Source organism: Cebidichthys violaceus, unplaced genomic scaffold (assembly GCF_023349555.1).
Source record: "Cebidichthys violaceus isolate CVI_PGR_0920_01 unplaced genomic scaffold, fCebVio1.0.p SCAF_8, whole genome shotgun sequence".
NCBI lineage: Eukaryota > Metazoa > Chordata > Actinopteri > Perciformes > Stichaeidae > Cebidichthys > Cebidichthys violaceus.
The window spans coordinates 17,237,439-17,260,446 of record NW_027176964.1 but is presented as its reverse complement, the minus strand read 5'-3'; the positions used below and the strand labels follow the sequence as shown (position 1 = coordinate 17,260,446).

At 43.4% G+C, this 23,008-nt stretch overlaps 3 protein-coding genes across 5 annotated transcripts in view; 1 reads left to right on the top strand and 2 right to left on the bottom strand.

Moving 5' to 3' along the window:
- Positions 1–5,902: 5,902 nt before the first annotated feature.
- mul2 (mitochondrial E3 ubiquitin protein ligase 2) lies at positions 5,903–9,551 on the bottom strand. Of its 2 annotated transcripts, none has more exons than XM_068737828.1 (6): positions 9,469–9,551; positions 8,408–8,552; positions 8,084–8,171; positions 7,843–7,963; positions 7,070–7,301; positions 5,903–6,938 (listed from the first exon to the last, which is right to left on the bottom strand). In XM_068737828.1, the coding sequence occupies exons 2-6, from the start codon at positions 8,522–8,524 to the stop codon at positions 6,456–6,458; spliced, it is 1,041 nt and encodes a 346-aa protein (XP_068593929.1). In that variant the 5' UTR covers positions 8,525–8,552; positions 9,469–9,551; the 3' UTR covers positions 5,903–6,455. The 2 variants fall into 2 exon arrangements, with proteins under 2 accessions (XP_068593929.1, XP_068593928.1); XM_068737827.1 differs by having other exon boundaries at positions 9,465–9,543.
- Position 9,552: 1 nt separating this feature from the next.
- On the top strand, positions 9,553–13,435 carry alg3 (ALG3 alpha-1,3- mannosyltransferase). The gene is made up of 9 exons (XM_068737826.1): positions 9,553–9,833; positions 10,775–10,874; positions 10,962–11,109; positions 11,234–11,394; positions 11,525–11,645; positions 11,755–11,960; positions 12,142–12,219; positions 12,402–12,545; positions 12,644–13,435. The coding sequence occupies exons 1-9, from the start codon at positions 9,578–9,580 to the stop codon at positions 12,822–12,824; spliced, it is 1,395 nt and encodes a 464-aa protein (XP_068593927.1). The 5' UTR covers positions 9,553–9,577; the 3' UTR covers positions 12,825–13,435.
- Positions 13,436–13,493: 58 nt separating this feature from the next.
- Positions 13,494–23,008, bottom strand: part of vwa5b2 (von Willebrand factor A domain containing 5B2) — an 11,686-nt gene continuing 2,171 nt past the window's right edge. Inside the window, exons 3-22 of one of the 2 annotated variants that reach the window (XM_068737824.1) lie at positions 22,914–23,008; positions 21,877–22,102; positions 21,637–21,794; positions 21,262–21,393; positions 21,052–21,176; positions 20,773–20,949; positions 20,552–20,662; positions 19,737–19,939; positions 18,609–18,723; positions 18,218–18,403; positions 17,919–18,135; positions 17,483–17,823; positions 16,972–17,209; positions 16,532–16,885; positions 16,309–16,446; positions 15,606–15,734; positions 15,478–15,528; positions 15,067–15,178; positions 14,789–14,912; positions 13,494–14,695 (exon numbers count right to left, since the gene is read on the bottom strand). The exon at positions 22,914–23,008 is cut by the window's right edge and continues 121 nt beyond it. In XM_068737824.1, coding sequence (XP_068593925.1) covers positions 13,934–14,695; positions 14,789–14,912; positions 15,067–15,178; positions 15,478–15,528; positions 15,606–15,734; positions 16,309–16,446; positions 16,532–16,885; positions 16,972–17,209; positions 17,483–17,823; positions 17,919–18,135; positions 18,218–18,403; positions 18,609–18,723; positions 19,737–19,939; positions 20,552–20,662; positions 20,773–20,949; positions 21,052–21,176; positions 21,262–21,393; positions 21,637–21,794; positions 21,877–22,102; positions 22,914–23,008 — 3,994 coding nt within the window. In that variant the 3' untranslated portion in view covers positions 13,494–13,933. The remainder of the gene's footprint in view (positions 14,696–14,788; positions 14,913–15,066; positions 15,179–15,477; positions 15,529–15,605; positions 15,735–16,308; positions 16,447–16,531; positions 16,886–16,971; positions 17,210–17,482; positions 17,824–17,918; positions 18,136–18,217; positions 18,404–18,608; positions 18,724–19,736; positions 19,940–20,551; positions 20,663–20,772; positions 20,950–21,051; positions 21,177–21,261; positions 21,394–21,636; positions 21,795–21,876; positions 22,103–22,913) is intronic. The other variant, XM_068737825.1, reaches the window with a different exon arrangement.

The window sequence follows — 23,008 nt, the reverse complement described above, 5'->3', positions numbered from 1 at the left end:
GCTATACTATGACTGTTTTTTCCATTTTTCAACATGCTATACTATGACTGTTTTTTTCATTTTTCAACATGCTATACTATGACTGTTTTTTTCATTTTTTACGACATACTATTCTATGACTGTTTTCGACATGCTATACTATGACTGTTTATTCATTTTTTACAACATGCTATACTATGACTGTTTTCGACATGCTATACTATGACTGTTTTTTCCATTTTTCAACATGCTATACTATGACTGTTTATTCATTTTTTACGACATGCTATACTATGACTGTTTTCGACATGCTATACTATGACTGTTTTTTCCATTTTTTGACATGCTATACTATGTCCGTTTTTCAATTTTTTCGACATGCTATACTATGACTGTTTTTGACATGCTATACTATGACTGTTTTTTCATTTTTTACGACATACTATACTATGACTGTTTTCGACATGCTATACGATGACTGTTTTTTCATTTTTTACGACATGCTATATTATGACTGTTTTCGACATGCTATGCTATGACTGTTTTTTCCATTTTTTGACATGCTATACTATGACTGTTTTTTCCATTTTTCGACATGCTATACTATGTCCGTTTTTCAATTTTTTAGACAGGCTATACTATGACTTTTTATAAACATACTATGCCAGTGGTTCTCAATTGTTGTCCGTGGCTAAGTGGCGAGCAGGGCTGTCTTTCAATCAGAGGGTTGTTGGTTCAATACCTGGTTCCTCCTCTGCTAATCTCATGTCGATGTAACCTTCAGCAAAACACTTAACCCCAAACTATTATTACTATGACTTTTTTTAGACATAATATACTATGGCTGTTTTTTACTTTTTTTTACGACATGCTATACTATGACTGTTTTCGACATGCTATACTATGACTGTTTTTTTCAATTTTTCGACATGCTATACTATGACTTTTTATAAACATACTATGCCAGTGGTTCTCAAATGGTGACCGTGGTTAAGTGGAGAGCAGGGCTACCTTTCAATCAGAGGGTTGTTGGTTCAATACCCGGTTCCTGCTCTGCTAACCTCATGTCAATGTGACCTTCAGCAAAACACTTAACCCCAAATTGCTATGCCTTCTTTCAGACATACTATACTACGACTGTTTTCGACATACTATACTATGACTGTTTTTTCCATTTTTCGACATGCTATACTATGACTTTTTATAAACATACTATGCCAATGGTTTACAATTGTTGTCCGTGGCTAAGTGGAGAGCAGGGCTGTCTTTCAATCAGAGGGTTGTTGGTTCAATACCCGGTTCCTGCTCTGCTAATCTCATGTCAATGTGACCTTCAGCAAAACACTTAACCCCAAATTATTATTACTATGACTTTTTTTAGACATAATATACTATGGCTGTTTTTTACTTTTTTACGACATGCTATACTATGACTGTTTTTTCCATTTTTCGACATCCTATACTATGACTGTTTTTTCCATTTTTCGACATGCTATACTATGACTGTTTTTTCCATTTTTCAACATGCTATACTATGACTGTTTTTTCATTTTTTACGACATACTATACTATGACTGTTTTCGACATGCTATACTTTGACTGTTTTTTCATTTTTGATGACATGCTATAATATGACTGTTTTCGACATGCTATACTATGACTGTTTTTTCCATTTTTTGACATGCTATACTCTGGCTGTTTTTTCCATTTTTCGACATGCTATACTATGACTGTTTTTTTCATTTTTTAAGACATAGTATACTATGACTGTTTTCGACACACTGTACTATGACTGTTTTTTCACTTTTTTCGACATGCTATACTATGACTGTTTTTTCCATTTTTCAACATCCTATACTATGACTGTTTTTTTCATTTTTTACGACATGCTATACTATGACTGTTTTTTCCATTTTTTGACATGCTATACTATGACTGTTTTTTCCATTTTTTGACATGCTATACTATGACTGTTTTTTTCATTTTTTACGACATACTATATTATGACTGTTTTCGACATGCTATACTGTGACTGTTTTTTCATTTATTACGACATGCTATACTATGTCCGTTTTTCAATTTTTTTAGACAGGCTATACTATGACTGTTTTTTTCATTTTTTACGACATGCTATACTATGACTGTTTTCGACATGCTATACTATCACTGTTTTTTCCATTTTTTGACATGCTATACTATGACTGTTTTTTCCAGTTTTCGACATGCTATACTATGACTGTTTTCGACATACGATACTATGACTGTTTTTTCATTTTTTACGACATACTATACTATGACTGTTTTCGACATACTACACAATGACTGTTTTTTCCTTTTTTCGACATGCTATACTATGACTTTTTATAAACATACTATGCCTGTGGTTTTCAATTGTTGTCCGTGGCTAAGTGGAGAGCAGAGCTGTTTTTCAATCAGAGGGTCGTTGGTTCAATACCGGGTTGTTCCTCTGCTAATCTCATGTCAATGTAACCTTCAGCAAAACACTTAACCCCAAACTATTATTACTATGACTTTTTTTAGACATAATATACTATGGCTGTTTTTTACTTTTTTACGACATGCTATACTATGACTGTTTTTGACATGCTATACTATGACTGTTTTTTCAATTTTTCAACATACTATACTTTGACTGTTTTATACATTTTTCGACATGCTATACTATGACTTTTTATAAACATACTATGCCAGTGGTTCTCAAATGGTGACCGTGGTTAAGTGGAGAGCAGGGCTACCTTTCAATCTGAGGGTCGTTGGTTCAATACCCGGTTCCTGCTCTGCTAATCTCATGTCAATGTGACATTCAGCAAAACACTTAACCCCAAATTGTTATGACTTTTTTTCGACATACTATACTATGACTGTTTTTTTCACTTTTCGACATGCTATACTATGACTGTTTTTTTCCATTTTTCAACATGCTATATTATGACTGTTTTTTTCATTTTTTACGACATACTATACTATAACTGTTTTCGACATGCTATACTATGACTGTTTTTTCATTTTTTACGACATACTATACTATGACTGTTTTCGACATGCTATACTATGACTGTTTATTCATTTTTTACGACATGCTATACTATGACTGTTTTCGACATGCTATACTATGACTGTTTATTCATTTTTTACGACATGCTATACTATGACTGTTTATTCATTTTTTACGACATGCTATACTATAACTGTTTTCGACATGCTATACTATGACTGTTTATTCATTTTTTACGACATGCTATACTATGACTGTTTTTTCTATTTTTTGACATAATATACTATGACTGTTTTTTCATTTTTTACGACATGCTATAATATGACTGTTTTCGACATGCTATACTATGACTGTTTATTCATTTTTTACGACATGCTATACTATGACTGTTTTCGACATGCTATACTATGACTGTTTATTCATTTTTTACGACATGCTATACTATGACTGTTTATTCATTTTTTACGACATGCTATACTATAACTGTTTTCGACATGCTATACTATGACTGTTTATTCATTTTTTACGACATGCTATACTATGACTGTTTTTTCTATTTTTTGACATAATATACTATGACTGTTTTTTCATTTTTTACGACATGCTATAATATGACTGTTTTCGACATGCTATACTATGACCGTTTTTACATTTTTTCGACAGGCTATACTATGAACGTTTTTTTAAATTTTTTAGACATGCTATACTATGACTGTTTTTTCCATTTTTCGACATACTATACTATGACTGTTTTTTCCATTTTTCGACATACCATACTATGACTGTTTTTAAATTTTTTACGACACGCTATACTATGATTGCTTTTTCCTTTTTTCGACATGCTATACTATGACTGTTTTTTTCATTTTTTACGACATACTATACTATGACTGTTTTCGACATGCTATACTATGACTGTTTTTTTCATTTTTTATGACATACTATACTAAGACTGTTTTCGACATGCTATACTATGACTGTTTTTTCACATTTTTCGACATGCTATACTATGACTGTTTTTTCCATTTTTCGACATTCTATACTATGTCCGTTTTTCAATTTTTTTGTCATGCTACTACTATGACTGTCTTTTCCATTTTTCAACATGCTATACTATGACTGTTTTTTCCATTTTTCGACATGCTATACTATGACTGTTTTTTTCATTTTTTACGACATACTATACTATGACTGTTTTCGACATGCTATACTGTGACTGTTTTTTCATTTTTTACGACATGCTATACTATGACTGTTTTCGACATGCTATACTATGACTGTTTTTTCCATTTTTTGACATGCTATATTATGACTGTTTTTTCCATTTTTTGACATGCTATACTATGACTGTTTTTTCCATTTTTTGACATGCTATACTATGACTGTTTTTTCCATTTTTCGACATGCTATACTATGACTGTTTTCGACATGCTATACTATGACTTTTTTTTCCATTTTTTGACATGCTATACTATGACTGTTTTTCCCATTTTTCGACATGCTATACTATGTCCGTTTTAAATTTTTTTAGACAGGCTATACTATGACTGTTTTTTCCATTTTTCGACATACTATACTATGACTGTTTTCGACATACTATACTATGACTGTTTTTTTCATTTTTTTCGACATACTATACTATGACTGTTTTTCCCTTTTTTACGACATACTATACTATGAAATAATAAATAATAATAAAAATATTATAATATTATATATATATAAAAATACTAATAAAATATACATACTATGACTGTTTTCGACATACTATACTATGACTGTTTTTTTCCATTTTTCGATATATTATACTATGACTTTTTGTGGGATACCATTCTATTACTTTTTAGGAAATACTGCAATATGAATTGCATTACATATTTATGATGTACACTACTATGACTTTTTTATGACTTTTCTGTCCTTTTTATGACATACTTCACTTGGTGTTTTTGGTCATAAAATATGCTAGGATTTTTTGAATGACAAAATGTATTATGTTTTGAAAAAACACTACCTTTAGGATTTTGGAAGCAAAAATGTAATACAATGTAAAAATCTGACATTAGGCTATAAAGGGACAACTCCATGGTCACATGACATCACGTCACCACCATGAAGCTAGAGGCGGACTGAGTAATTATGATTTGTAGTCTCATAATTGTTAGCAGCCTTTTTTATCAGACAGGTAAGAGCTTAAACTTGTGTTAACCACTGTCCTTATGTCGGGCATCGAACCAAAAACCCACTAAAAAAGAAACAATGACTTTGATACGAGGCAACCTTGAAGTGCAGAACTACTAACTTATTTACTGTTTGTGTCCTCAGAGTAATAAAAAACGCTACAGCTGCTTTTCTGCTGAGAGAGCTCATGACATGTTTTTTTAAAGTGAACCCATATTACCTCGAGGAAGATTTATGAGATCCTGTGTCTCCCACCTGCTCCGCCCTGCCCCCACCCCCACCCCCACCCCCACACACACACACACACACACACACACACACACACACACAGATACTCGTTGTTCACTTTCTGTGTTGATGAAATCATCTATTCATCTAGTTCACTTCTCCCTCTGCTTGTCAGAGGTGACAGAAATAGGAAGCCTGAGGATTCACTACAAGTCTGTTCTGACACCAGGTGCCGTCAACAGACATCTGTGTAAATGCAAAAACTATTTTCCTGACGTTTAAAAAGAGCAGCAGCCATGTTATGTAGAAGCTGCAGTTGTGGATCATTAAGAACCAATAAAGATCTGTACATACAAACTGAGCATGAAGCAGTGTTTCATGGTAGCTGCACACAGATCTGTACACTAAGACTATAAGTTACATCACCACTTGTGTGAGGGAATTAGCTCATTTATACATCGTTATAGTGATAGTAAGCGAAATACACAACACAAATAATTAAAAGAATGATGCTTTATTGAATTTGTGACAACAGGTCCAAATTTGACCCACTTCCGGCAGTCCGTAGTGCATTGATTAACACTTAAGCCTCGTCCTGGCAATAAGTGCATCTTTGTTTCAATAACTTCCAGTGAATATTTGACTGAAAGCGGATGAAACAACAGCGTAGCTTATTCTGACCAAGCTCAAGTTATTCACATACATACGCTTCAATCTTCATGGCAGCAGACACCAACACGAGCAGAGTAAGGCACAGAGCAGACATGTAGAGCCAACACTTCTGCTGCATAAATTAACAGGCTTTTTTCTTATCACTTAACTTTCAATTACATATTTATTCCTCATATACAATTACAGATAAAACACCTCACTGAAACTCAATTTTACAAAACATCATTGTTTTGTTTTTTTACAGTAATATTATTTTCAAAAAGTGACTTTTGGCCTTTTTAAAGGTGTAAGTGCAGCACTTTAGACCTTTGAGGTGCAAAGCCGGTACAGTTCGTACGGCGGTGAAGCTCCACTGAGGACATGTGGTCACACAGGCGCCTCAGACGTGGTAAAGAGGCACCACTCGAATGATGCTTTGTCTACATATGGGGCATCGGCGGTCTGGAAGAGCCTGGTAGCAGCTGTGGCAGCAGCACACGTGCCCACAGTCCAACAGAATACAGTTACGCGGCTGACTGAGGCAAATCACACAGGCGTTGTCGATGTGCTCCTCTGAAGCAGGCGCTCTCGGGCCTTCGTCTTGCAGTCTCTCGAATTCCCTCCTCTCCCGCTCGTTCTCCCAGCGAACCTTCAGGTGACGGTAGTAGCGTCGGCCGACCCAGAGGAGCACCGCTGCGCCTGCCAAAGCGGAGGCGATGGCCAGCGCCTTCCACCAAAGAGCCGTGCTCGCGTGCTCCAACATCAGGGTGTCAAAGTCCGTAATGCTCAAAAAGTACTGCGAGCCGTTTGAAGGGGGTCGAAGATTCAGAGTCCCGTCCATTTCCAGGATCAACTCACCCACGCCCGTAAGAGTCGTGCCCACCTGGAAAGATGGGAAATATTCGTGAAATGCATCATTAAGTTTTTGTTCATATCTGCGCTTGTGATTAGCAACAAAGTTATAGATACGAGTTATAGATGTTATCAACGTTAGCATGTCAGCTAACAGCTTACTTTGAGCATTTCCTCGGTCTCCAGTTGCCCTTTAAGCTTCTCCCCACTGAGGTACTGTCCTATGATGTCCCCCAAGCCGTAATTGACTTGGTGGAACTTCTCGTGCGTGGTCTCCATGTAGAGTCCGGAGGCCTGCAGAGGGCACAGGACTCTGACGGTGGCCTCGTTTGATCCCACTAACACAAAGGGCACTGCATTCACTCTGTGGTGCAGGACTCGCTCACTGTCCGTCCTGCAACACGTAGAGGGAGGAACACGAGGTCTCTTTAGTCTACGCGTATGAGGACAAAGACAAAACGGCATATACATCGGAAATGTGGGGTTATCAGAGATCTGAGACTAAAAAAAAAGCATAAATGACGATGTCCTGATCGCATATTTTACAGATTATTGTCAGATAACGATCGTCAGTTGAACTTTATTTCCCACTGTGATGGTTAACGTTAAACTGTGTCGTTAATCTGCGGTTCACAAGGGAAGGGGGGGGGGTCCGTACGGATCACGGATCAACAGCGGTCTGTTACACCACTACTTTCAACCCATAGAGGCCGGTTGAGGCACATTTTTCCTCGCTCCTATATCTGGAGGTGACAAACTATTTAAGGAGCATTAAATAGCATACCACATACCACATAAGTGTAACATCACTGGTTCTAATCTGACCGGGAGCATGTTGCATGTCATACCCTTCTCTCTCTCTCTTATAAAGGTAAAGATGAAGCAGCACGGTATCAGAACAATGATAAGTATGTTTGTCTCGATAGGTTTCTCACCAAGTGCGTGATAGGCTGTTCCACACCAGCCTGTGTTCTCTCAACAGGAATTTCTGCAACACTCCGACAAATTCTTTTTGGAAGTGGCTTGTCAGCGGCTCGCCTGCTGGCTGCACAGCACCTACAGTATGCATATATACACACATGAGAGACAATAAGAGACAGGGACACTATAGCCATTTTTCAGTGTAAAGACAATCTGCTGCTGTCAGCTTTCGTTTGTTTTAGAGACAGTGTTCACCTTCGATGACAGCATACTGCAGACACGCTCCTGGAGTAACTTTCAAGATGTCTTTGAGTTTTCCATCTATGGTGAAGTGTGGAGCATCCTGACAACACAGCACACATGTACACACTGTGTATGTAGTACATGAACTGTACATGTAGTACACATACTGTGGTGACAGAAAGAGGATTCCAAGCAGTGTGTGAAAGCTAAAAGTTGTTTACATGGTTTCACAACTGAATCCCATTCCTCCCAATGGCTTGAACAGCATGACAACACAAAATATAACAATACAAACGTATGTAAGATCCTATTGATTACACATGAAACGCAACTTACATCAAGTTTATCTAGTGTGGTCCGGCTCTTCCTGTAGAGATAGTAACAGATGCCTGAGAGGGCAAGGCTGGCCCCAAGACACACTGCCTCTGTAACCTCCACAGGAAATCCATCCATTCCCTCTGAGCCTCCTGTCACTGCAAACCTGCAGTAGCAAAAAAAAAAGGCCGTCTTATTGCCTATCAATGATGAGCAAGAAAGTGCATTTTAAAAAAGGGACTCAATGCATCTTATTCTCATCATGAACCCAAATGTAGCACATGTGAGCTGCCGTGTGAGGAGCATGCAGACACCATCAAGTAAAGAAACAGGAGCAACGGAATCAGACACTTCTCGTAAAGTTACTGACAGAGCTAGAAATAAATAAATAAAGGAAAATGACACATGTCAAACTTCACACTTGGGCATCGTGTAACATTTGAATTGACCGTTGCTTTAAAGAATGTGTCAGCTGCAGTGAAGTGTAGCTTCTTGGTGTTGACATTCCAAATATGTCAGTTGACAAGCTACCACATGTTTTGCAATGTGTTTTTAATATTAATTATGGTACATTTAACGCGATTTATTATCAATATATTTATCGAGTCGTTTATTTATTTTTGATTTGAGAAGGTTCCGTCCTTCGTAACTATTACTTAGCGTTACATAGCTGACAAAACGGCAAAAACGAACCCAAAAAGTTATACCCGGCTAGCTAACATTAACACCGTTAATATCTCTCGAACACTATAACTAACTAGCTTGATATTAACTAGCAGTCCCGACGTGAAGTCAACGATACCGCCTTTGTTAAATGTACCATTGAAACGTTGTACAGCCTGTGAACGTACCGCTTGTCACATGAAGTATTTCAGTGAGAATACTTATGAAAATATGGGTTAACTAAAGTTAGCTGCTAGCAACAAACGCTACAATGAGACAGGGCGAAGAAGTAGTGACCTCGAACCGCTTTGTATGACAACATTAGCGTCATTCAACCATGTGAGCAACAGTACAGGATGCATCAAAGTACAACTGTCTCAACCGTCTAGTACTATTAAGTATAAATGAGTTGTACCTGCCAGAGAAACCTCTCAAGCTGCTCTCAAGTTGACATATTCGGTTGACCGGGGTAGTCGTCCATGTCACGTGACGTAGGTGAAGCCGTTGCGTGATGACTTTTCACTGCGCATGTCCGTTGCATGTTTTCTCTCTCTCTCTTTCTCTCCGTCGCAGCCACTTGTGGTCGCTTCATACGCCGCCGAGATGGCAGGAGGTGTGCGGAGAAAGTCTCCGGGTTCCCCGTCCGCGCTGTGGGGGAAGCTTCACACCCTGTGGCAGGACAAACACATGGTCCCGTTCAAGACGGAATACACGCTGCTGGTCGTCTCGGTGTTGTGGTTCCTAGAGATCGGGATCAATGTGTGGGTCATACAGAAAGTAGCATGTAAGTAGCTGCGCGGCTAGCTAGCATGCTATGGTGCTCTGTCACTGTCCTGAACGTATCTGAACGCTAAGTAGCTAGCATTAGCAAACCTACTAACTTACTCCGCCACCTGTCAAAGGGAATTCTCTGCCCTTGCATGACCACATACGATCGTGTGTTCCGTTACAGTGTTGAACGCCATTTATTCTCTTTCACCAACTTCCATCAATAACATGCAGCTAAACGAACGACTTTTAATGACAGTAACGTTAATCTGAACTTGCAGCAGCGTGGTAATAACTGGCGACTGACAACACGCGTTAACTCAAGGATTCCAAGCGTGATTAGTATTTATGTCATAGTTTATTTTGACAAATGCACTTCTAGTCAGATATAAGGCTGTAACAATTGTCATCTAAATAGTTCATTAATCTTATCAATTAATTTTGGATCAATCAACAAATTATTTAAAATGTCAAAAGTGATTAAAATCTTCAAAAAGCCGAGTTGAGGTCTTCAGTTTTCTTGGTTTGTTCCATCAACAGTCCAGAACCTAAAGCTGTTAAAAAATAAAAACTGCAAATGTTCACAGTTGGGAAGCTGGAGCCGACTGATGATGAACTAAAATGATATTTCACATTATAGATCACTGATCAATCAACTAATCAGTAGTCATGCTGAAAGAGTTAATGATATGATATTGAAGTGTTTTAGTTAACTATGAACCAATAATTTGCAGCTTCACAAATGCAACACGCTGTTTTTTTTGGAGGTTCCATATCAAAAGATGAAGACTTTGGGTTTTTGGATGTCAAATAATGAGTTATAGGACTTTGGATGAAGAGTTTTGATGAGCGTTTGTCATATAATGTTGGTACTGTTATACGTTATATATATCTAAAAACAACACAGCAGTGACGGTAACCCCCCCCCCCCCCATCCTTTCCTGCTCTTCACTGCAGACACCGAGATCGACTGGAAGGCCTACATGGATGAAGTAGAGGGAGTCATCAACGGTACCTACGACTACACCGAGCTTAAAGGAGACACCGGCCCGTTGGTGTGAGTTCAGAGGTTCCCGGTGTCGTAGGTCTCTATCCTGTGTGTGGTTTTCAGTGCGGGGTATGAATCGCCACCTCGTCGTTGCAGGTACCCGGCTGGCTTCGTCTACGTCTTCACGGCGCTCTACTACGTCACCGGCCGTGGGGCGAACGTCCGTCTGGCCCAGTACATATTTGCTGCTTTCTACCTCGTCACGCTGCTGCTCGTCTTCAGGGTGTACGACCGCACCAAGAAGGTCAGTCTGTGGGCCAAAAGCCTCAGTCACCCTGTACTTATGAACCTGAATGTTCTGTGTATATGTATGTAATGTACGCCAGTCGTTTCTTGTTTCACTCGTTTATTTCTCCGCGTGTTTCCAGGTTCCTCCCTACGTCTTCTTCTTTGTGTGCTGCGCTTCTTATCGGATACACTCCATCTTTGTGCTGCGTCTCTTCAATGACCCCGTGGCCATGATGCTGCTGTTTGCAGCTGTCAACCTCTTCATGGACGGACACTGGACTCTGGGCTGCGGCGTCTACAGGCAAGCGTGAACTCCTTAGCGGCACGACGCAGCGCGTCACGTGATGGCGTTCTGTGTAAGTCTTCAAACCGTACGGTTATTTATTTTTGCACAATGTAATAACAACCCAATCTTCCTCTCTTTCTGACAGTTTAGCAGTGTCTGTGAAAATGAACGTGCTCCTTTTTGCTCCGGGACTACTTTTGCTCCTCCTGTCTGAGTTTGGTCTAATCCGGACCATTCCCAAACTTTCTCTGTGTGCCGGCATACAGGTAAAAGATGACCCGTGACCTGTGGGACAGTTTAAACTGGCGTATTTTTACTAACGGCATCCAGTATTGCCGAGCATCACGTCTAAACGAATCTGTCTTAATGTCACAGCTTCTGCTGGCTCTGCCTTTCCTCCTGGAGAATCCCGTGGGTTACGTGAGCCGGGCCTTTGACCTCGGCCGTCAGTTTATGTTCAAGTGGACGGTCAACTGGCGCTTCCTGCCAGAATGGCTCTTCTTGAACCGGTACTTCCACTTGCTCCTGCTGGCTGTCCACCTGCTAGCCCTGCTGCTCTTTGCTCTGCGCCGCTGGAAGAGGTGAGGGAGACTTTGGCTCCGTTCTAGTTTGACTCGAGCTGTAATAAGTTATTATGAAGGAGTTCAAAGTCCACGACACCCAGCAGGCGTGGTCTCAGTCAGTGGTTGATCTCATGGACCCTGATGCATCCCAGACATTTAGATGAAGCCACCACAATGACTTTTTTTTTCCTCTTCCAAGGCCAGGAGAAAGCATCTTCGAACTCCTGAAGGAGCCAAGCAAGAGGAAAACGCCCGCTCAGAAAGTCCCTGTTGATCATATCCTTTTGTTCCGTTTGGATCTACTTCTACATTGTTCTCTTTCAGCATCACTGGAGCTGTCACCGCTGGGTGACGGCTCTACATTGGCTGTGCCTGTCTGCATGATATTGGTCACAGAGTGAATTCATTTAGTTCTCAGTATTCCCTGGCTTTTGTATCGAACCCTAACAGAAGATCACAGATGGTGCTGATTCTGTTCAGCTCTAACTTCATCGGCATGTGCTTCAGTCGTTCGCTGCACTACCAGTTCTACGTCTGGTACTTCCACACGCTGCCTTACCTGCTCTGGAGCGGAGGAGTCAAGAAGCTGGCCCACCTGCTCAGGTAAATACTAAGCTGCAAGTTAGATTTGTGATTAGCTTTAGACCTAGAGCACGGCGCTCGATCACACGTTAATGCTGCCGTTTTCTCCTCGTGCTCAGGGTTCTTATCCTGGGTCTGATCGAGCTCTCGTGGAATACCTACCCCTCTACCAACAGCAGCTCAGCCGCCCTCCACGTCTGTCACCTCATTATCCTCCTCTGCCTGTGGCTGGCTCCGCCGCTGCCTTCCGCCCCAGCAGAAACACAAGAGCACACACCGGTCAAAGACAAGCGCCAGTGAGCCGCGGCCCGATCGGACCCGACGCCGTATTTAAGTCCTAATCGGCTGCTGAACAGCCTCCTCTGATCCCCACACCGGGGCGGGGTGAGGTCACTGGGACACACTGTTTTTGTAAGTGAATACAAGGAGCCATTTAACGCTTCACATCTCGGCTAACTATTAAAGTGAAGGAAGGTAAAGTGTGGGCGGGCAGAGAGAGGCCTACGCGATGAAGTAGTCCCAGCTTAAAGATATGGAAATAGGGATTCTCAGGTTTCATGTTCAGGTTCAAGAGTGGAGTAGAGCGCTGAGAGGAAAGGCGTGTTTCCTTTGTTTGATATTCTGATGTAACAAAATATCAAGATATCATTGATGTGACGCAGAACTTGAACCAAAAGCTTTAAATTATTTGCATTCAGGCAGTAGGCTGCAGCTTTTCACACTTGCCGCAGTAGTGCCAGTATTCTTCAGTACAAAGGCAAACATCTTCTCCAGTAGTTGTGTAAAGCGAAGCATTAGACGGTCGTGGCTATTTGTTACATAAGTGATTCATCTTCTGTTGTACATTTAATGTGAACGATTGTCAGTAGACTGAGACGTTTTATATTAAACAGAGATGCCACTTAAACCTCGACCTTTCTTCTTCTTCTTCTTTCTTGTATGTCTTTGTTTCACATTACGACAAATGTATGAATTCCACTGTTTGTTTTATTTTCCCAACATTCATTTCATTATTTAAAGTAAGATTTCAGCACTTTCTCAAATAATCATCCTGATAATCAAAATCATTCTCATTCAACACCGACTGTGATTATACATTTGGCAACGTAGCTGACTGCATATCGAATCCAAAACGCCCGTTCAGATGAGGCATCGTTGTGATTGCATAAAGCAACGTACAGATTTAGGATCAAAGGCCACTTGGTCTGTATTCTTTTGACATGAATATAAAGTCTTAAATTCACGTGCAACTTAATATTTGGATGAACTTGGCACTAGGTTATGGTGTCGGTTGACCCTGCAGATAAAACGCAGGAGTCCTCTTCTATGCTGCGGCGTCGCTTCTTAGGAACCATTGGTAACAAATGATCAGACTAATCTGTAGATCTGTTTCCTCAGAGGTCGTCGTCTCACATATTATTGGGGTTGTAACACAACATGTTGAGCTTGATGTTCTCGTCCCAGTGGCGCAGCAGCAGGAACAGCTGTCTGGCGGCTCCCTTCAGCCCGGCCGGGTCCACTCCCTCGGGCAGCTCCTGACAGCGCAGCCAGAAGTCTGCTTTTGCTGCCACCAGCTCCCACTCCATGAAGTATCCGGCACAGCGGTGCTCGAGCCAGGCTAGAGCCACAGCCGTGGCCCAGCTCGAGCCCTCCAGGTCCTCTTGAGCCAACCGGCTGCTCCCTTGGAGATCGGCCGGCTCTATCGAGGAGCCCTCGCACACGTCGGTCTCTGACCCACGGCCGCTGTCTGCCTGGCCGTGGCTCAGGCTCTGAGAGGGTCCAACAGATAGCTCCAAGGAGCCCTCCTCAGAGCTGGGGAGGTCAGGGGGCGAGGTGACAGGGTCTCGGTCGGACGGGTGTGTTCGGCGTAGCCTCGGTTCCAGCATCAGGGGAGTGTCATCTGGAGTGTGGTGGAAAGGAGGGGCAGTTGGTTTGGCAAGGGAGCAAGAAGAAGGGGAAAAGGTAACGTGGTGGCTGGTGGGAGCACCGGAAGGCTTGCTAGAGGTGGATAAAGACGGAGCACTGGGAGATGTGCAGCGGAATGGCGGGCTGAGGCTGCGGCGGTGGAGGCTGTAGGGTGAAGCCCTTTTCAGGCGGTCCAGGGGGATCTGGACACAGTCAGAGTAGACCTCCGTCAGAAGAAAAGCTCCCGATGCCAGCTGCAGATGCACCTGATTAGACACCATTTAGACACGGATTAATACACGTGTTTGCACACTTGTGTGTGTTTGAGTGTATATGTTGTCAGTGTCTGCACAGCTCACCAGGGGCAGGTAGTCTGGAGCTTCAGTCTCAGGTTGCTTCTCAGTCTCTGCGGACAGACAGTGGGACTTGAGAGGAACCTGCTTTCCTGATGAAATAGAGGACCTGAGTCTGCCCAGTGGAAATCTGGAATATACAGAAGAGGTTGTATCCATACATACACACCCCAAACAGAAAGTTTACTCCCTGAAGTGACTTGAGCACGAGCGCTGCTACGAAGTCCCCTTCACACTGTAGTGACACATTCACAGGAATTATACATTTGGAGCGGAAGTCTTACCTGGCGCCAAAGAAGCTTTCCATCGACTTGCTCTCGATAGATCGCTGTGAACGAGTGCATGAGGCGCCCGTCATAGCTGACGCCGTAGCAGAGTACGCACTGCCCCCTACACCTGAGGAAGCAGAGTGGAATGAAACACAGCACTGTGTCATCAGCACGGTGCTAAAGTGATGTGTGTGGTTGTAGTTAAAGGCTCAACACAGAAATCCTGTTTTTGTTCTTTCAGTAGTTTGGGTAATTTGATCCTTTAATGAAGGACTAGCTCAGGGGGAGTGTATGATCAAGTCAGGAGAGAGCGGATCAGACGGTTCTCCTTCAGCAAAGACTCACCTTGAGTTTTGAATGATCAGACACCTCTAACCTCGAGACTACACTCACACTTCAAGCACTGATCGAGTCGACAATACTTACTAGAGTCCCAGGATGTAAGGCTACAGGGTGAGGCAGGGGTGTCATCTCTGTCTGAGAGATACAAAGATTGTTGATGACCTAAAGTCTTGAAAACAGAAATGGCTGCTGGTGTCGTTCAGTCTGTCTACCTGTAGAGTTCCAGGCGTCCTCAATCTCTTCGCTGTCTCTGCTGGTGCGCCGTCGGCCCAAACCAACAGAGTACGCCCTCTGCTTACGACTACCTGACTGGGAACTCCGGCTGTTCCCCAAATGCATCCCTTCACACACACACACACACACACACACACACACACACACACACACACACACACACACACACACACACACACACACACACACACACACACACACACACACACACACACACAGAGAGACAGAGACAGACAGACTTGTGTTATTCAAATGGTACATAGGTCCACATATCTTTACCCTTGTATATGAGATGGAATCTGTATTTTCCTCATCATTTTAACATCATGCAACAGGCGTTGCAAACAATTTTAGACTATGAAGGTTATGATTCATGTGGTGCTGGTCGAAACTATGTACTTGTCCCCACAAAAATAAACATTAAAGGTGCACTCCAGTGAGCATTAGTGTCACTAAGAAGGGAACTCACGAGAAACAGATAAAAAAGGAACGGTCCAAAACTAAGAAGCGGTGGCTAAATTATAATCCAGACTATGGCTCTAATACAAAAAACACTTCATCCTAAAATTCCCATGATGCAACACAGAAGCATCTTTGCTGCCTAATGAATGCCAACATCTTTCAAACTTGTGAACATAGGGTTTCAGTTAAACATGGATTGGTAGTAAGCCACTCACACACCTGTGTTTTGGACGTCCGTGCTGTCCTGCAGGCCTTTGTTGGGGTTGCTGTCGGTGATGGTGAAGGCCGTGTACATGCAGATGATGTTACAATGCTTACTGGTCTGGATAGCCTTCATGCGGTATCGCTTTGCTGAACCTGAGAAACAGTAAGGGGTAGACAGAGCGTGTACCAAATAACTTAAGGTAGCGTGAGATAAACCTTTGAAGTAGTGAAGCCTCACCATGTCCACAGTCGCTCTCCTTCTCTGCCATTTTCTCAAAGTCCCTAATAACTGAGCGAGCAGTCAGTTGGTGAATGATCTCATCCCATGTTTCCCCTCCTTTTCCTTCCTCCCCTCCTCCTCCTCCTCCTTCTCCACATCCCTCCACTCCTGATGTCTCCTGGCCCTCAGGGGTCCAGAGGTGCCCCAGGTCCACGGTGACCTCCCAGGACACGGGTCTGCCGCTCAACAGGCCGTGAATGAGCGAGCGGCATTGCCCCGGTGGAGGATCCTCCGGTGGTGCAGCAGTAAAGAGGTACTCTGGGTCCGTGAAGCTGTCCCAGTCCAGAGGAGAAGCAGGGAACAGGAGTCCGTCTGAGGGTCACAGTGAGAAAGAATAAGAGGAAAAATGAATCGGAGGCAAAAATAGGAATCCTGCTTTTCTTAGAACTACAGCTTACTAGAGTCGGTGAGGCTTCGGCGGGACAGCGTGCCTCTCGATGGGGGCTTTGTCTCCCCATCGCTTTCGTCCAGTCTCCCTCCCAGCGTTTGGTCGAAGGAGACCCTCTCCAGAGCTCTCCTCAGGCGATGCATCTCCAGCTCGCCCTGGGGGGACGAGAAACTCCGTGCCGCCATGGTTGAACGGGCGAGAACTTTATGTCTCCGACGAGACTCCTCCCCTCCATCCAGACGGCCACTCTGGTTGTATAAGAGGGTTAAAAAAAAAAGTAGGTTTGACTGCTATTCTATTTTTCTTTGCAACCACATGTGTCTAAATTTAAAATATGTTTGTACTGTATCTATTTGTGACAGAGCAGGAAAGTACACAACATGTCTTGTGTCATTGTGTATTCTGGTGTACTGTGTTGGTGTATAGACATCATTTTTCATAACAGATTTCTTCCAGTGTTATCGCTGAAATTTGTCAGAGAGTAGTGGGTATGATAGTGATGAATCTACAGTCAATTGCACCTTTTCTGGCCCGTCATCAGGGGTTTCTGCTGAGAGGTTTTGCTGCCATGCAGAGTCCGCCCAGCGAGACAGGGACGACCTCTGCTCTGGAGGGGGCATCTTTTCAAGGCCTTGGGGTAGAGACCCAGTATCCAGCACTGAACCAGAGGAGTGAGGCTCAGGGAGAAAGACCCCGCCTGCAGAGTCAGAGTTGGACGAGGAGGCGTGGATGTGTGAGTGGGACTGTGTTTGAAGACTCCGCTCACTGCTGAGGGAGCAGCGAGTAAGGACGTACTGCTCCTGGATATATGAGCTCTCCTGGATCCTCCTCCTCACGTCACTGGACCAGTCTAGCTCCACACCTAGAGCGGATTAAAAGCCCAACAAGAACCACAACGGTATGAGGTGTCCGGTCTCGATTTACATTCACTACAAGATCCACTGATGGGCGACTGACCTGGGCTGGTTCCAGGATCTGTGTTTCTGGCGCAGGAGAACTCAGAGGAGATTTCTCTGGACATCTCTCTCAGCGCCTCCTCCAGGTTGGTGCCATCGGCGCGTGTCGCCACAGGCATTAACTCGGAGGCAGGGGGAGGTGATAGCTCATCATTTGACTGTCCAAAAACGGAACCCGTGGAGCCTCGGTGTACACCTTTGTAGCCCCGTCCTTGAGACTATAACAAGTTAGATTAGGCATCTGCTTGTCTATGCAGACACACACACAGACATGCTTTTAAAGAATGTAGTCACGTATACCTCTGTCCCTTTTGCTTTGAAGTTTGTCATATCATATAGAGTGCAGTATCCAATGAGACGATTCCCAGGGTAGAGCGGAGGGATTTCATTGGGTGAAAGGAAGGCTTCCATGTTCTCTGGCAGGTACCAGTCAATCCGTACGTCAGTCAGCACAGGTTCAAAGGCCTTTTTCAGAGACTTTATTAACTGAGGAGATAGATTGATCACATTATTATAAGTATCATACTTGAACTTGAGAAAATGTACTTTAGGTTTCACTGCTGATGACTTGTGATATACAGAAAGGCAAACGTGAAGAACTAAATCTGTATGTGTTTATCTCATAGGAAAGGAAGCTTGTTCTGCAGTTCATATTTTGTCCAACGAGTGGCAGTGTTGCATCGCCGCTGACCTTGGGCTGAAGTCTCTCCTCATCGTCCAGGAACTCGGTGGTCCCTCCTGTCAGTTTGGCAACGCCCTGCAAGAGTCTCCTGCAGGCTCGAGGACCAAGGCCCAGGCCGAAGCATCTGCACGAGTGAGACAGTACTGCCTTTTTACATTCTTTAAATTAAATTATCATATCACAGTTATTACGTGAGGATTATCTTTTTACTTTTACAGCGAGGTCTTTGAGGCACTATATGTACGACGTGCTCTGGACAAACAAATCCACTAAGAGCCTTTCGCAGCAACTCAGTATCTATTTGTGAAACCCTAATAGCATACAAAGACCTCCATGTGTCTAAGAAAAGAGAACACTTGGAGTCATTAACACAAAGAACTGTTATTTTGGTACTCAGATCACAAGCCATTTGGCTAATTGGATGTTTGAGAGCAGGGGACAGAATAATTGAAAAGGCTGAGCTCCTGTTCTAGATCCTGTTAGCACCATCAGAATAACAAGACCGAACAACTGCATGATTTAAATACGAGGCCTGATTTCATGACTGCATATAGTTAGACTGACATGTAGCGGTCATTCATTGAAATGAAATGTATTTGAAAGATTTACATAGTGTGCGAAGGGACAGCCAAAATACAGTGGAGAACGACAGCCTATCAGGAGAATACTAATGAGAGATAAATGGAGTTATTGTGCATTACTGAAGGGCCTCAGGAAAACCAGAGGGGCGTGGCTCTCACTGCAGAGGAGAGCACTTAACGGGATTACTGGGCGGGGCAGAAAAATACCTCCGCCCGTTCTTTTCTTTCTTTCAGAGCTTTGGTCTCAGTTCTTCATGATCACCGTTTGCTTGTCTCTTCCTCTCCGTCCTCCTCCAGATGGTGTCTCCTTCATATTTATCACCTCATGCCTGCACTCACTGCACTCCATTCCTCTCTGCTTCCTCGTCACCCACAGTGCTTTTGATGAACTATCACACGCCAGAATAATAAATCTCTGGTAACTAGTTTGTTCGACTTAATGTCCATTTCGCGTGTGCTTCTGCCTCAGATTGGATATCCACCTTGAGCCTCGCTGTGCCTTTCTTCACACACGATGGCTCAAATATCAAATTGCAGATCAGTTTTAGCTCATTACCTGCCAGCGCATGTGTTTCTTCGGACCAGCTCCAGCACTTTAGCCACGTTGCTGATGGATCCGTCTGTGATAATGAAGACCTGGCGAGGATACGAGCGCTGCATTGGCTGCTGGTACACCCAGGACAGCGCCCCCAGCAGGTTGGTGCCTCGCATGTCAGCTCTCATCCTCTGGGTGTACTCTACCGCCTGCATTAGGGTGACCTGAGGCGGAGAAAAAGTAAAGCATCACGCCTACGGTAAAGGTGGGGAAGAGAAAGCGTCGACCAACAACATCTGTCCAACTGCTAGACGCTGCCTGTGCAAACATCACCTATGGTGTCAAGATTCCCCAATTAGCCTGTCAGGGTGGCACATAATTGAATCGGCAAATCTCTAATAAAGAGAGAGCAAACATACATGCATTAGCACCTGCCTTCACACCACCTCGAGTCACACTTTGGGCAAACAAAGGGGGGGAGATGGAAGGACACCTCGTGCCTTAGTGAAAATGCATGAAAGGTCACCATATGCTCGGTAACATGTGGAACGACCTGTGTCCTTGCAGCCCCTGGTCTGGAAAACACCCGATACTCTGCTACTAAGGCAACGCGTATCGCCTGATTAGAAGCTAGACAAAATAGAACAGATCGTCCAAAATGGGCGAAAAACATCTGCTTTCCATAAACATGATCCAAATGCTTCATGTGTTGTCTTTCATTGAATATAATTCATGATGTAATTAACAATAACATGATTTGTTTCACTGAAAATCCCACAAACAAGACGGATACAGATGAGCGTCCAATCTAAGTAAGGTTACTGCATACAACTAACGTCAGTGCAGAGCTTGCTGGAGGTGAACAGAGGCTTTATGGTGGTTCCAAAGCCCACGACGTTGAGCATGGTGCCAGAAGGGAGACTCTTCAATGCCACCACCATGGCGTCCTGCGAACACATGAAGGGACAGACAGGATGGAGCCAGATCAGCATAGGTCTCTACCTCTTAAGACTAAAGTCTGGCTCAGTGGGGCGTTTCCACCCCGCCTGCGGCTCACCTTCACATGGTGGATGTTGGTGCCGCTCATGCTGCCGCTGCGGTCAACAAGGAACAGCAGCTCTCTGGTGGCTTTGTGCAGCTCCAGAGGTTCACGCAGCAAGTCGGGACAGAAATTGAGCATCAAGACGGGACTGCTCAGAATGTCCTTGTGGTATCGCTTCCTCACGAACTCCAGCTGCAGGTCCAAGTGAATGAATACATACATACATGCGTATACATGAATAGGGACGCGTGTGAGATCGCCATGGTGAGTAAAGCAGCATGAGTAATCACTAACCTTTCTCTCCGGTTGGGAATCTTTGCGAATGCAGCGAATGAAATCCCGACGGGAGTAGATCTGCTGCTCATACTGGCTGAACGAAAGCCTGCCTCTCTCTAATATGACCAATGGGCTGTGAGGTTCTGTGGAGGACGTTTGTTCATTGAAGTCACATTGAGGTATTGGTGGGGGTGGGGGGGTAAGTAAGTACACGGTTCAACTACTCACCACTGAGGTGCAGAATGATCTCGATGTGTCTGTCAAACGGATGCTCCTGGGCCAAGGTGATGTAGGTCGCAGAGGCACTTTGGGCGCTGGGGTCTGCGTCCGCCCTCAGAGCGTGAGTGGGGCTCTCCAGTCCTGTAAACCAGTTCAGGAAGAAATCAAGAAAAGCTAATCGTTTGGTTTGAATGCATTTATGATGAGTAATGATTACTTTTTGTAATGTAAGATGTATAAACACCAGTCATGCATAGTACATAGTCATTTGAGTGTGCTTTTTCTCTTTGGAGGAGAGTCCTCAGTCCATCCCTCTCTGTAAACCCATTCATTTTATTTTGTAATGAGATCTAATACATCACAATGACACACAGTCAACCGTACCGGCCAGTAGGCAGGCCCCTCTGACCAGCAGCTGGAAGTTCAGCTCATAAGGTGCCAGGTTGGCAGCTGGACTGCTGAAGATGGAGTAGGCGCACTGCTGCTCAGAGTCCAGGGCCCGCTCTTGTTTTCCTGAGGTGGCACCAAAGCAGCTGGTTGCTCTGAGAAAGAGAGACACGTAAAGTATTTCAGGAAAACAAAATAAAAAAATTGTGTTGCCAGAGTTGTTTTTGACATAAATACCCAGTTTCTTCACATTTCCCCCCGTTTTCACTCTTGCTTGGAGTCATCTGTCCAGTGACGATCGGTGTCAGCAGAGCGGGGTACACGATGCTGATTGCTCCATTTTCTAATGTGGGGAGTTCTAGTGTGGTGCTTATGATAACGGACACTATGTCCATGGGGCCAATGACGCCTGTGCTCACGATGAAGGTGGTTCTTTCAAGGTCTTCGTCCAGGATGAGATGTCCTAAAGCAGAAATACAGCAGTCGCTCAGATCAACTCACAAAGACACAGTGGACGGAGACCTGTGGGTTCTTTCATTTAAAGGCCCGTCCATCATCATTACTTTGTGGATCCTTCTTTTGACGCTACAGTGCTCTCTCTCAATATCCCCAAATCATGTGTTTATAGCAAACACATCAACAGAATATGTCATAATAAAGATATCAAAAGACATTTGCTTTAGGCAGCACCTCCAAAGAGCACACCGTTAAATACCAAAATACATATTCATGATCTTGTTAATTACTTGTAAATTAAAGTCCAGTACTCACTGACATGTATGTCAGGATCTTTTATTAAATCAATCAAGAGATGAATAAAACGGAAAATTAAAAAGACTCTTTTTTTTTACTAATCTCCCTTCAAGAAAACAACAAAAAAATGGAAAACGTGCTCTTCTGAACCCTTATGAATTCATTCATGCCTTGAAATAAAGATACTCTAAGATTGCAGGAGGGTTACTTGAGTCTGTGTTGCGTTGGCTGTATTGGAGAATGTATTCCATGTACATGATATCACCGTTTCCAATAAAATACTCCCCACTTCAGGTTGATATATGTTTGCACTAAGTGAACGCCCTATCACCATTAGGCAGGCAGCCAAATCTATTGCCTCCCTCCACTGTCCTCTCTATCCTGAGCGGATGAAACAGGACAGAAGAGGGAATCCAGACAGCAGATCATTACAGCAGCAGACGATGGTCCACATTACATTATAGTACAAATGACCGTTTCCATCTACAAAGGAAACACAGGGAGTCTCCTCCCATCCTCACCGTTGGTGCACTGCATGTCCAGGCTGGAGCTCCCGCAGCAGCCCCACTCCCGGCCGTTCCCGCAGTGGCCTTCGAGACCGGATCCAGGGAAGCAA

What these genes read in the sequence shown, in the direction of transcription:
- mul2 (XM_068737828.1), bottom strand. Translation starts at nt 8,524, where the DNA reads ATGGATGGATTTCCTGTGGAGGTTACAGAGGCAGTGTGTCTTGGGGCC. An exon ending in GCAGTATGCTGTCATCGAAG is followed by an intron (nt 7,964 to 8,083) that starts GTGAACACTGTC and finishes TGCATACTGTAG; the next exon opens with GTGCTGTGCAGCCAGCAGGC. An exon ending in AGACCGAGGAAATGCTCAAA is followed by an intron (nt 6,939 to 7,069) that starts GTAAGCTGTTAG and finishes CCATCTTTCCAG; the next exon opens with GTGGGCACGACTCTTACGGG.
- alg3 (XM_068737826.1), top strand. Translation starts at nt 9,578, where the DNA reads ATGTCCGTTGCATGTTTTCTCTCTCTCTCTTTCTCTCCGTCGCAGCCA. An exon ending in TGTACGACCGCACCAAGAAG is followed by an intron (nt 11,110 to 11,233) that starts GTCAGTCTGTGG and finishes GCGTGTTTCCAG; the next exon opens with GTTCCTCCCTACGTCTTCTT. An exon ending in AAGCTGGCCCACCTGCTCAG is followed by an intron (nt 12,546 to 12,643) that starts GTAAATACTAAG and finishes CCTCGTGCTCAG; the next exon opens with GGTTCTTATCCTGGGTCTGA.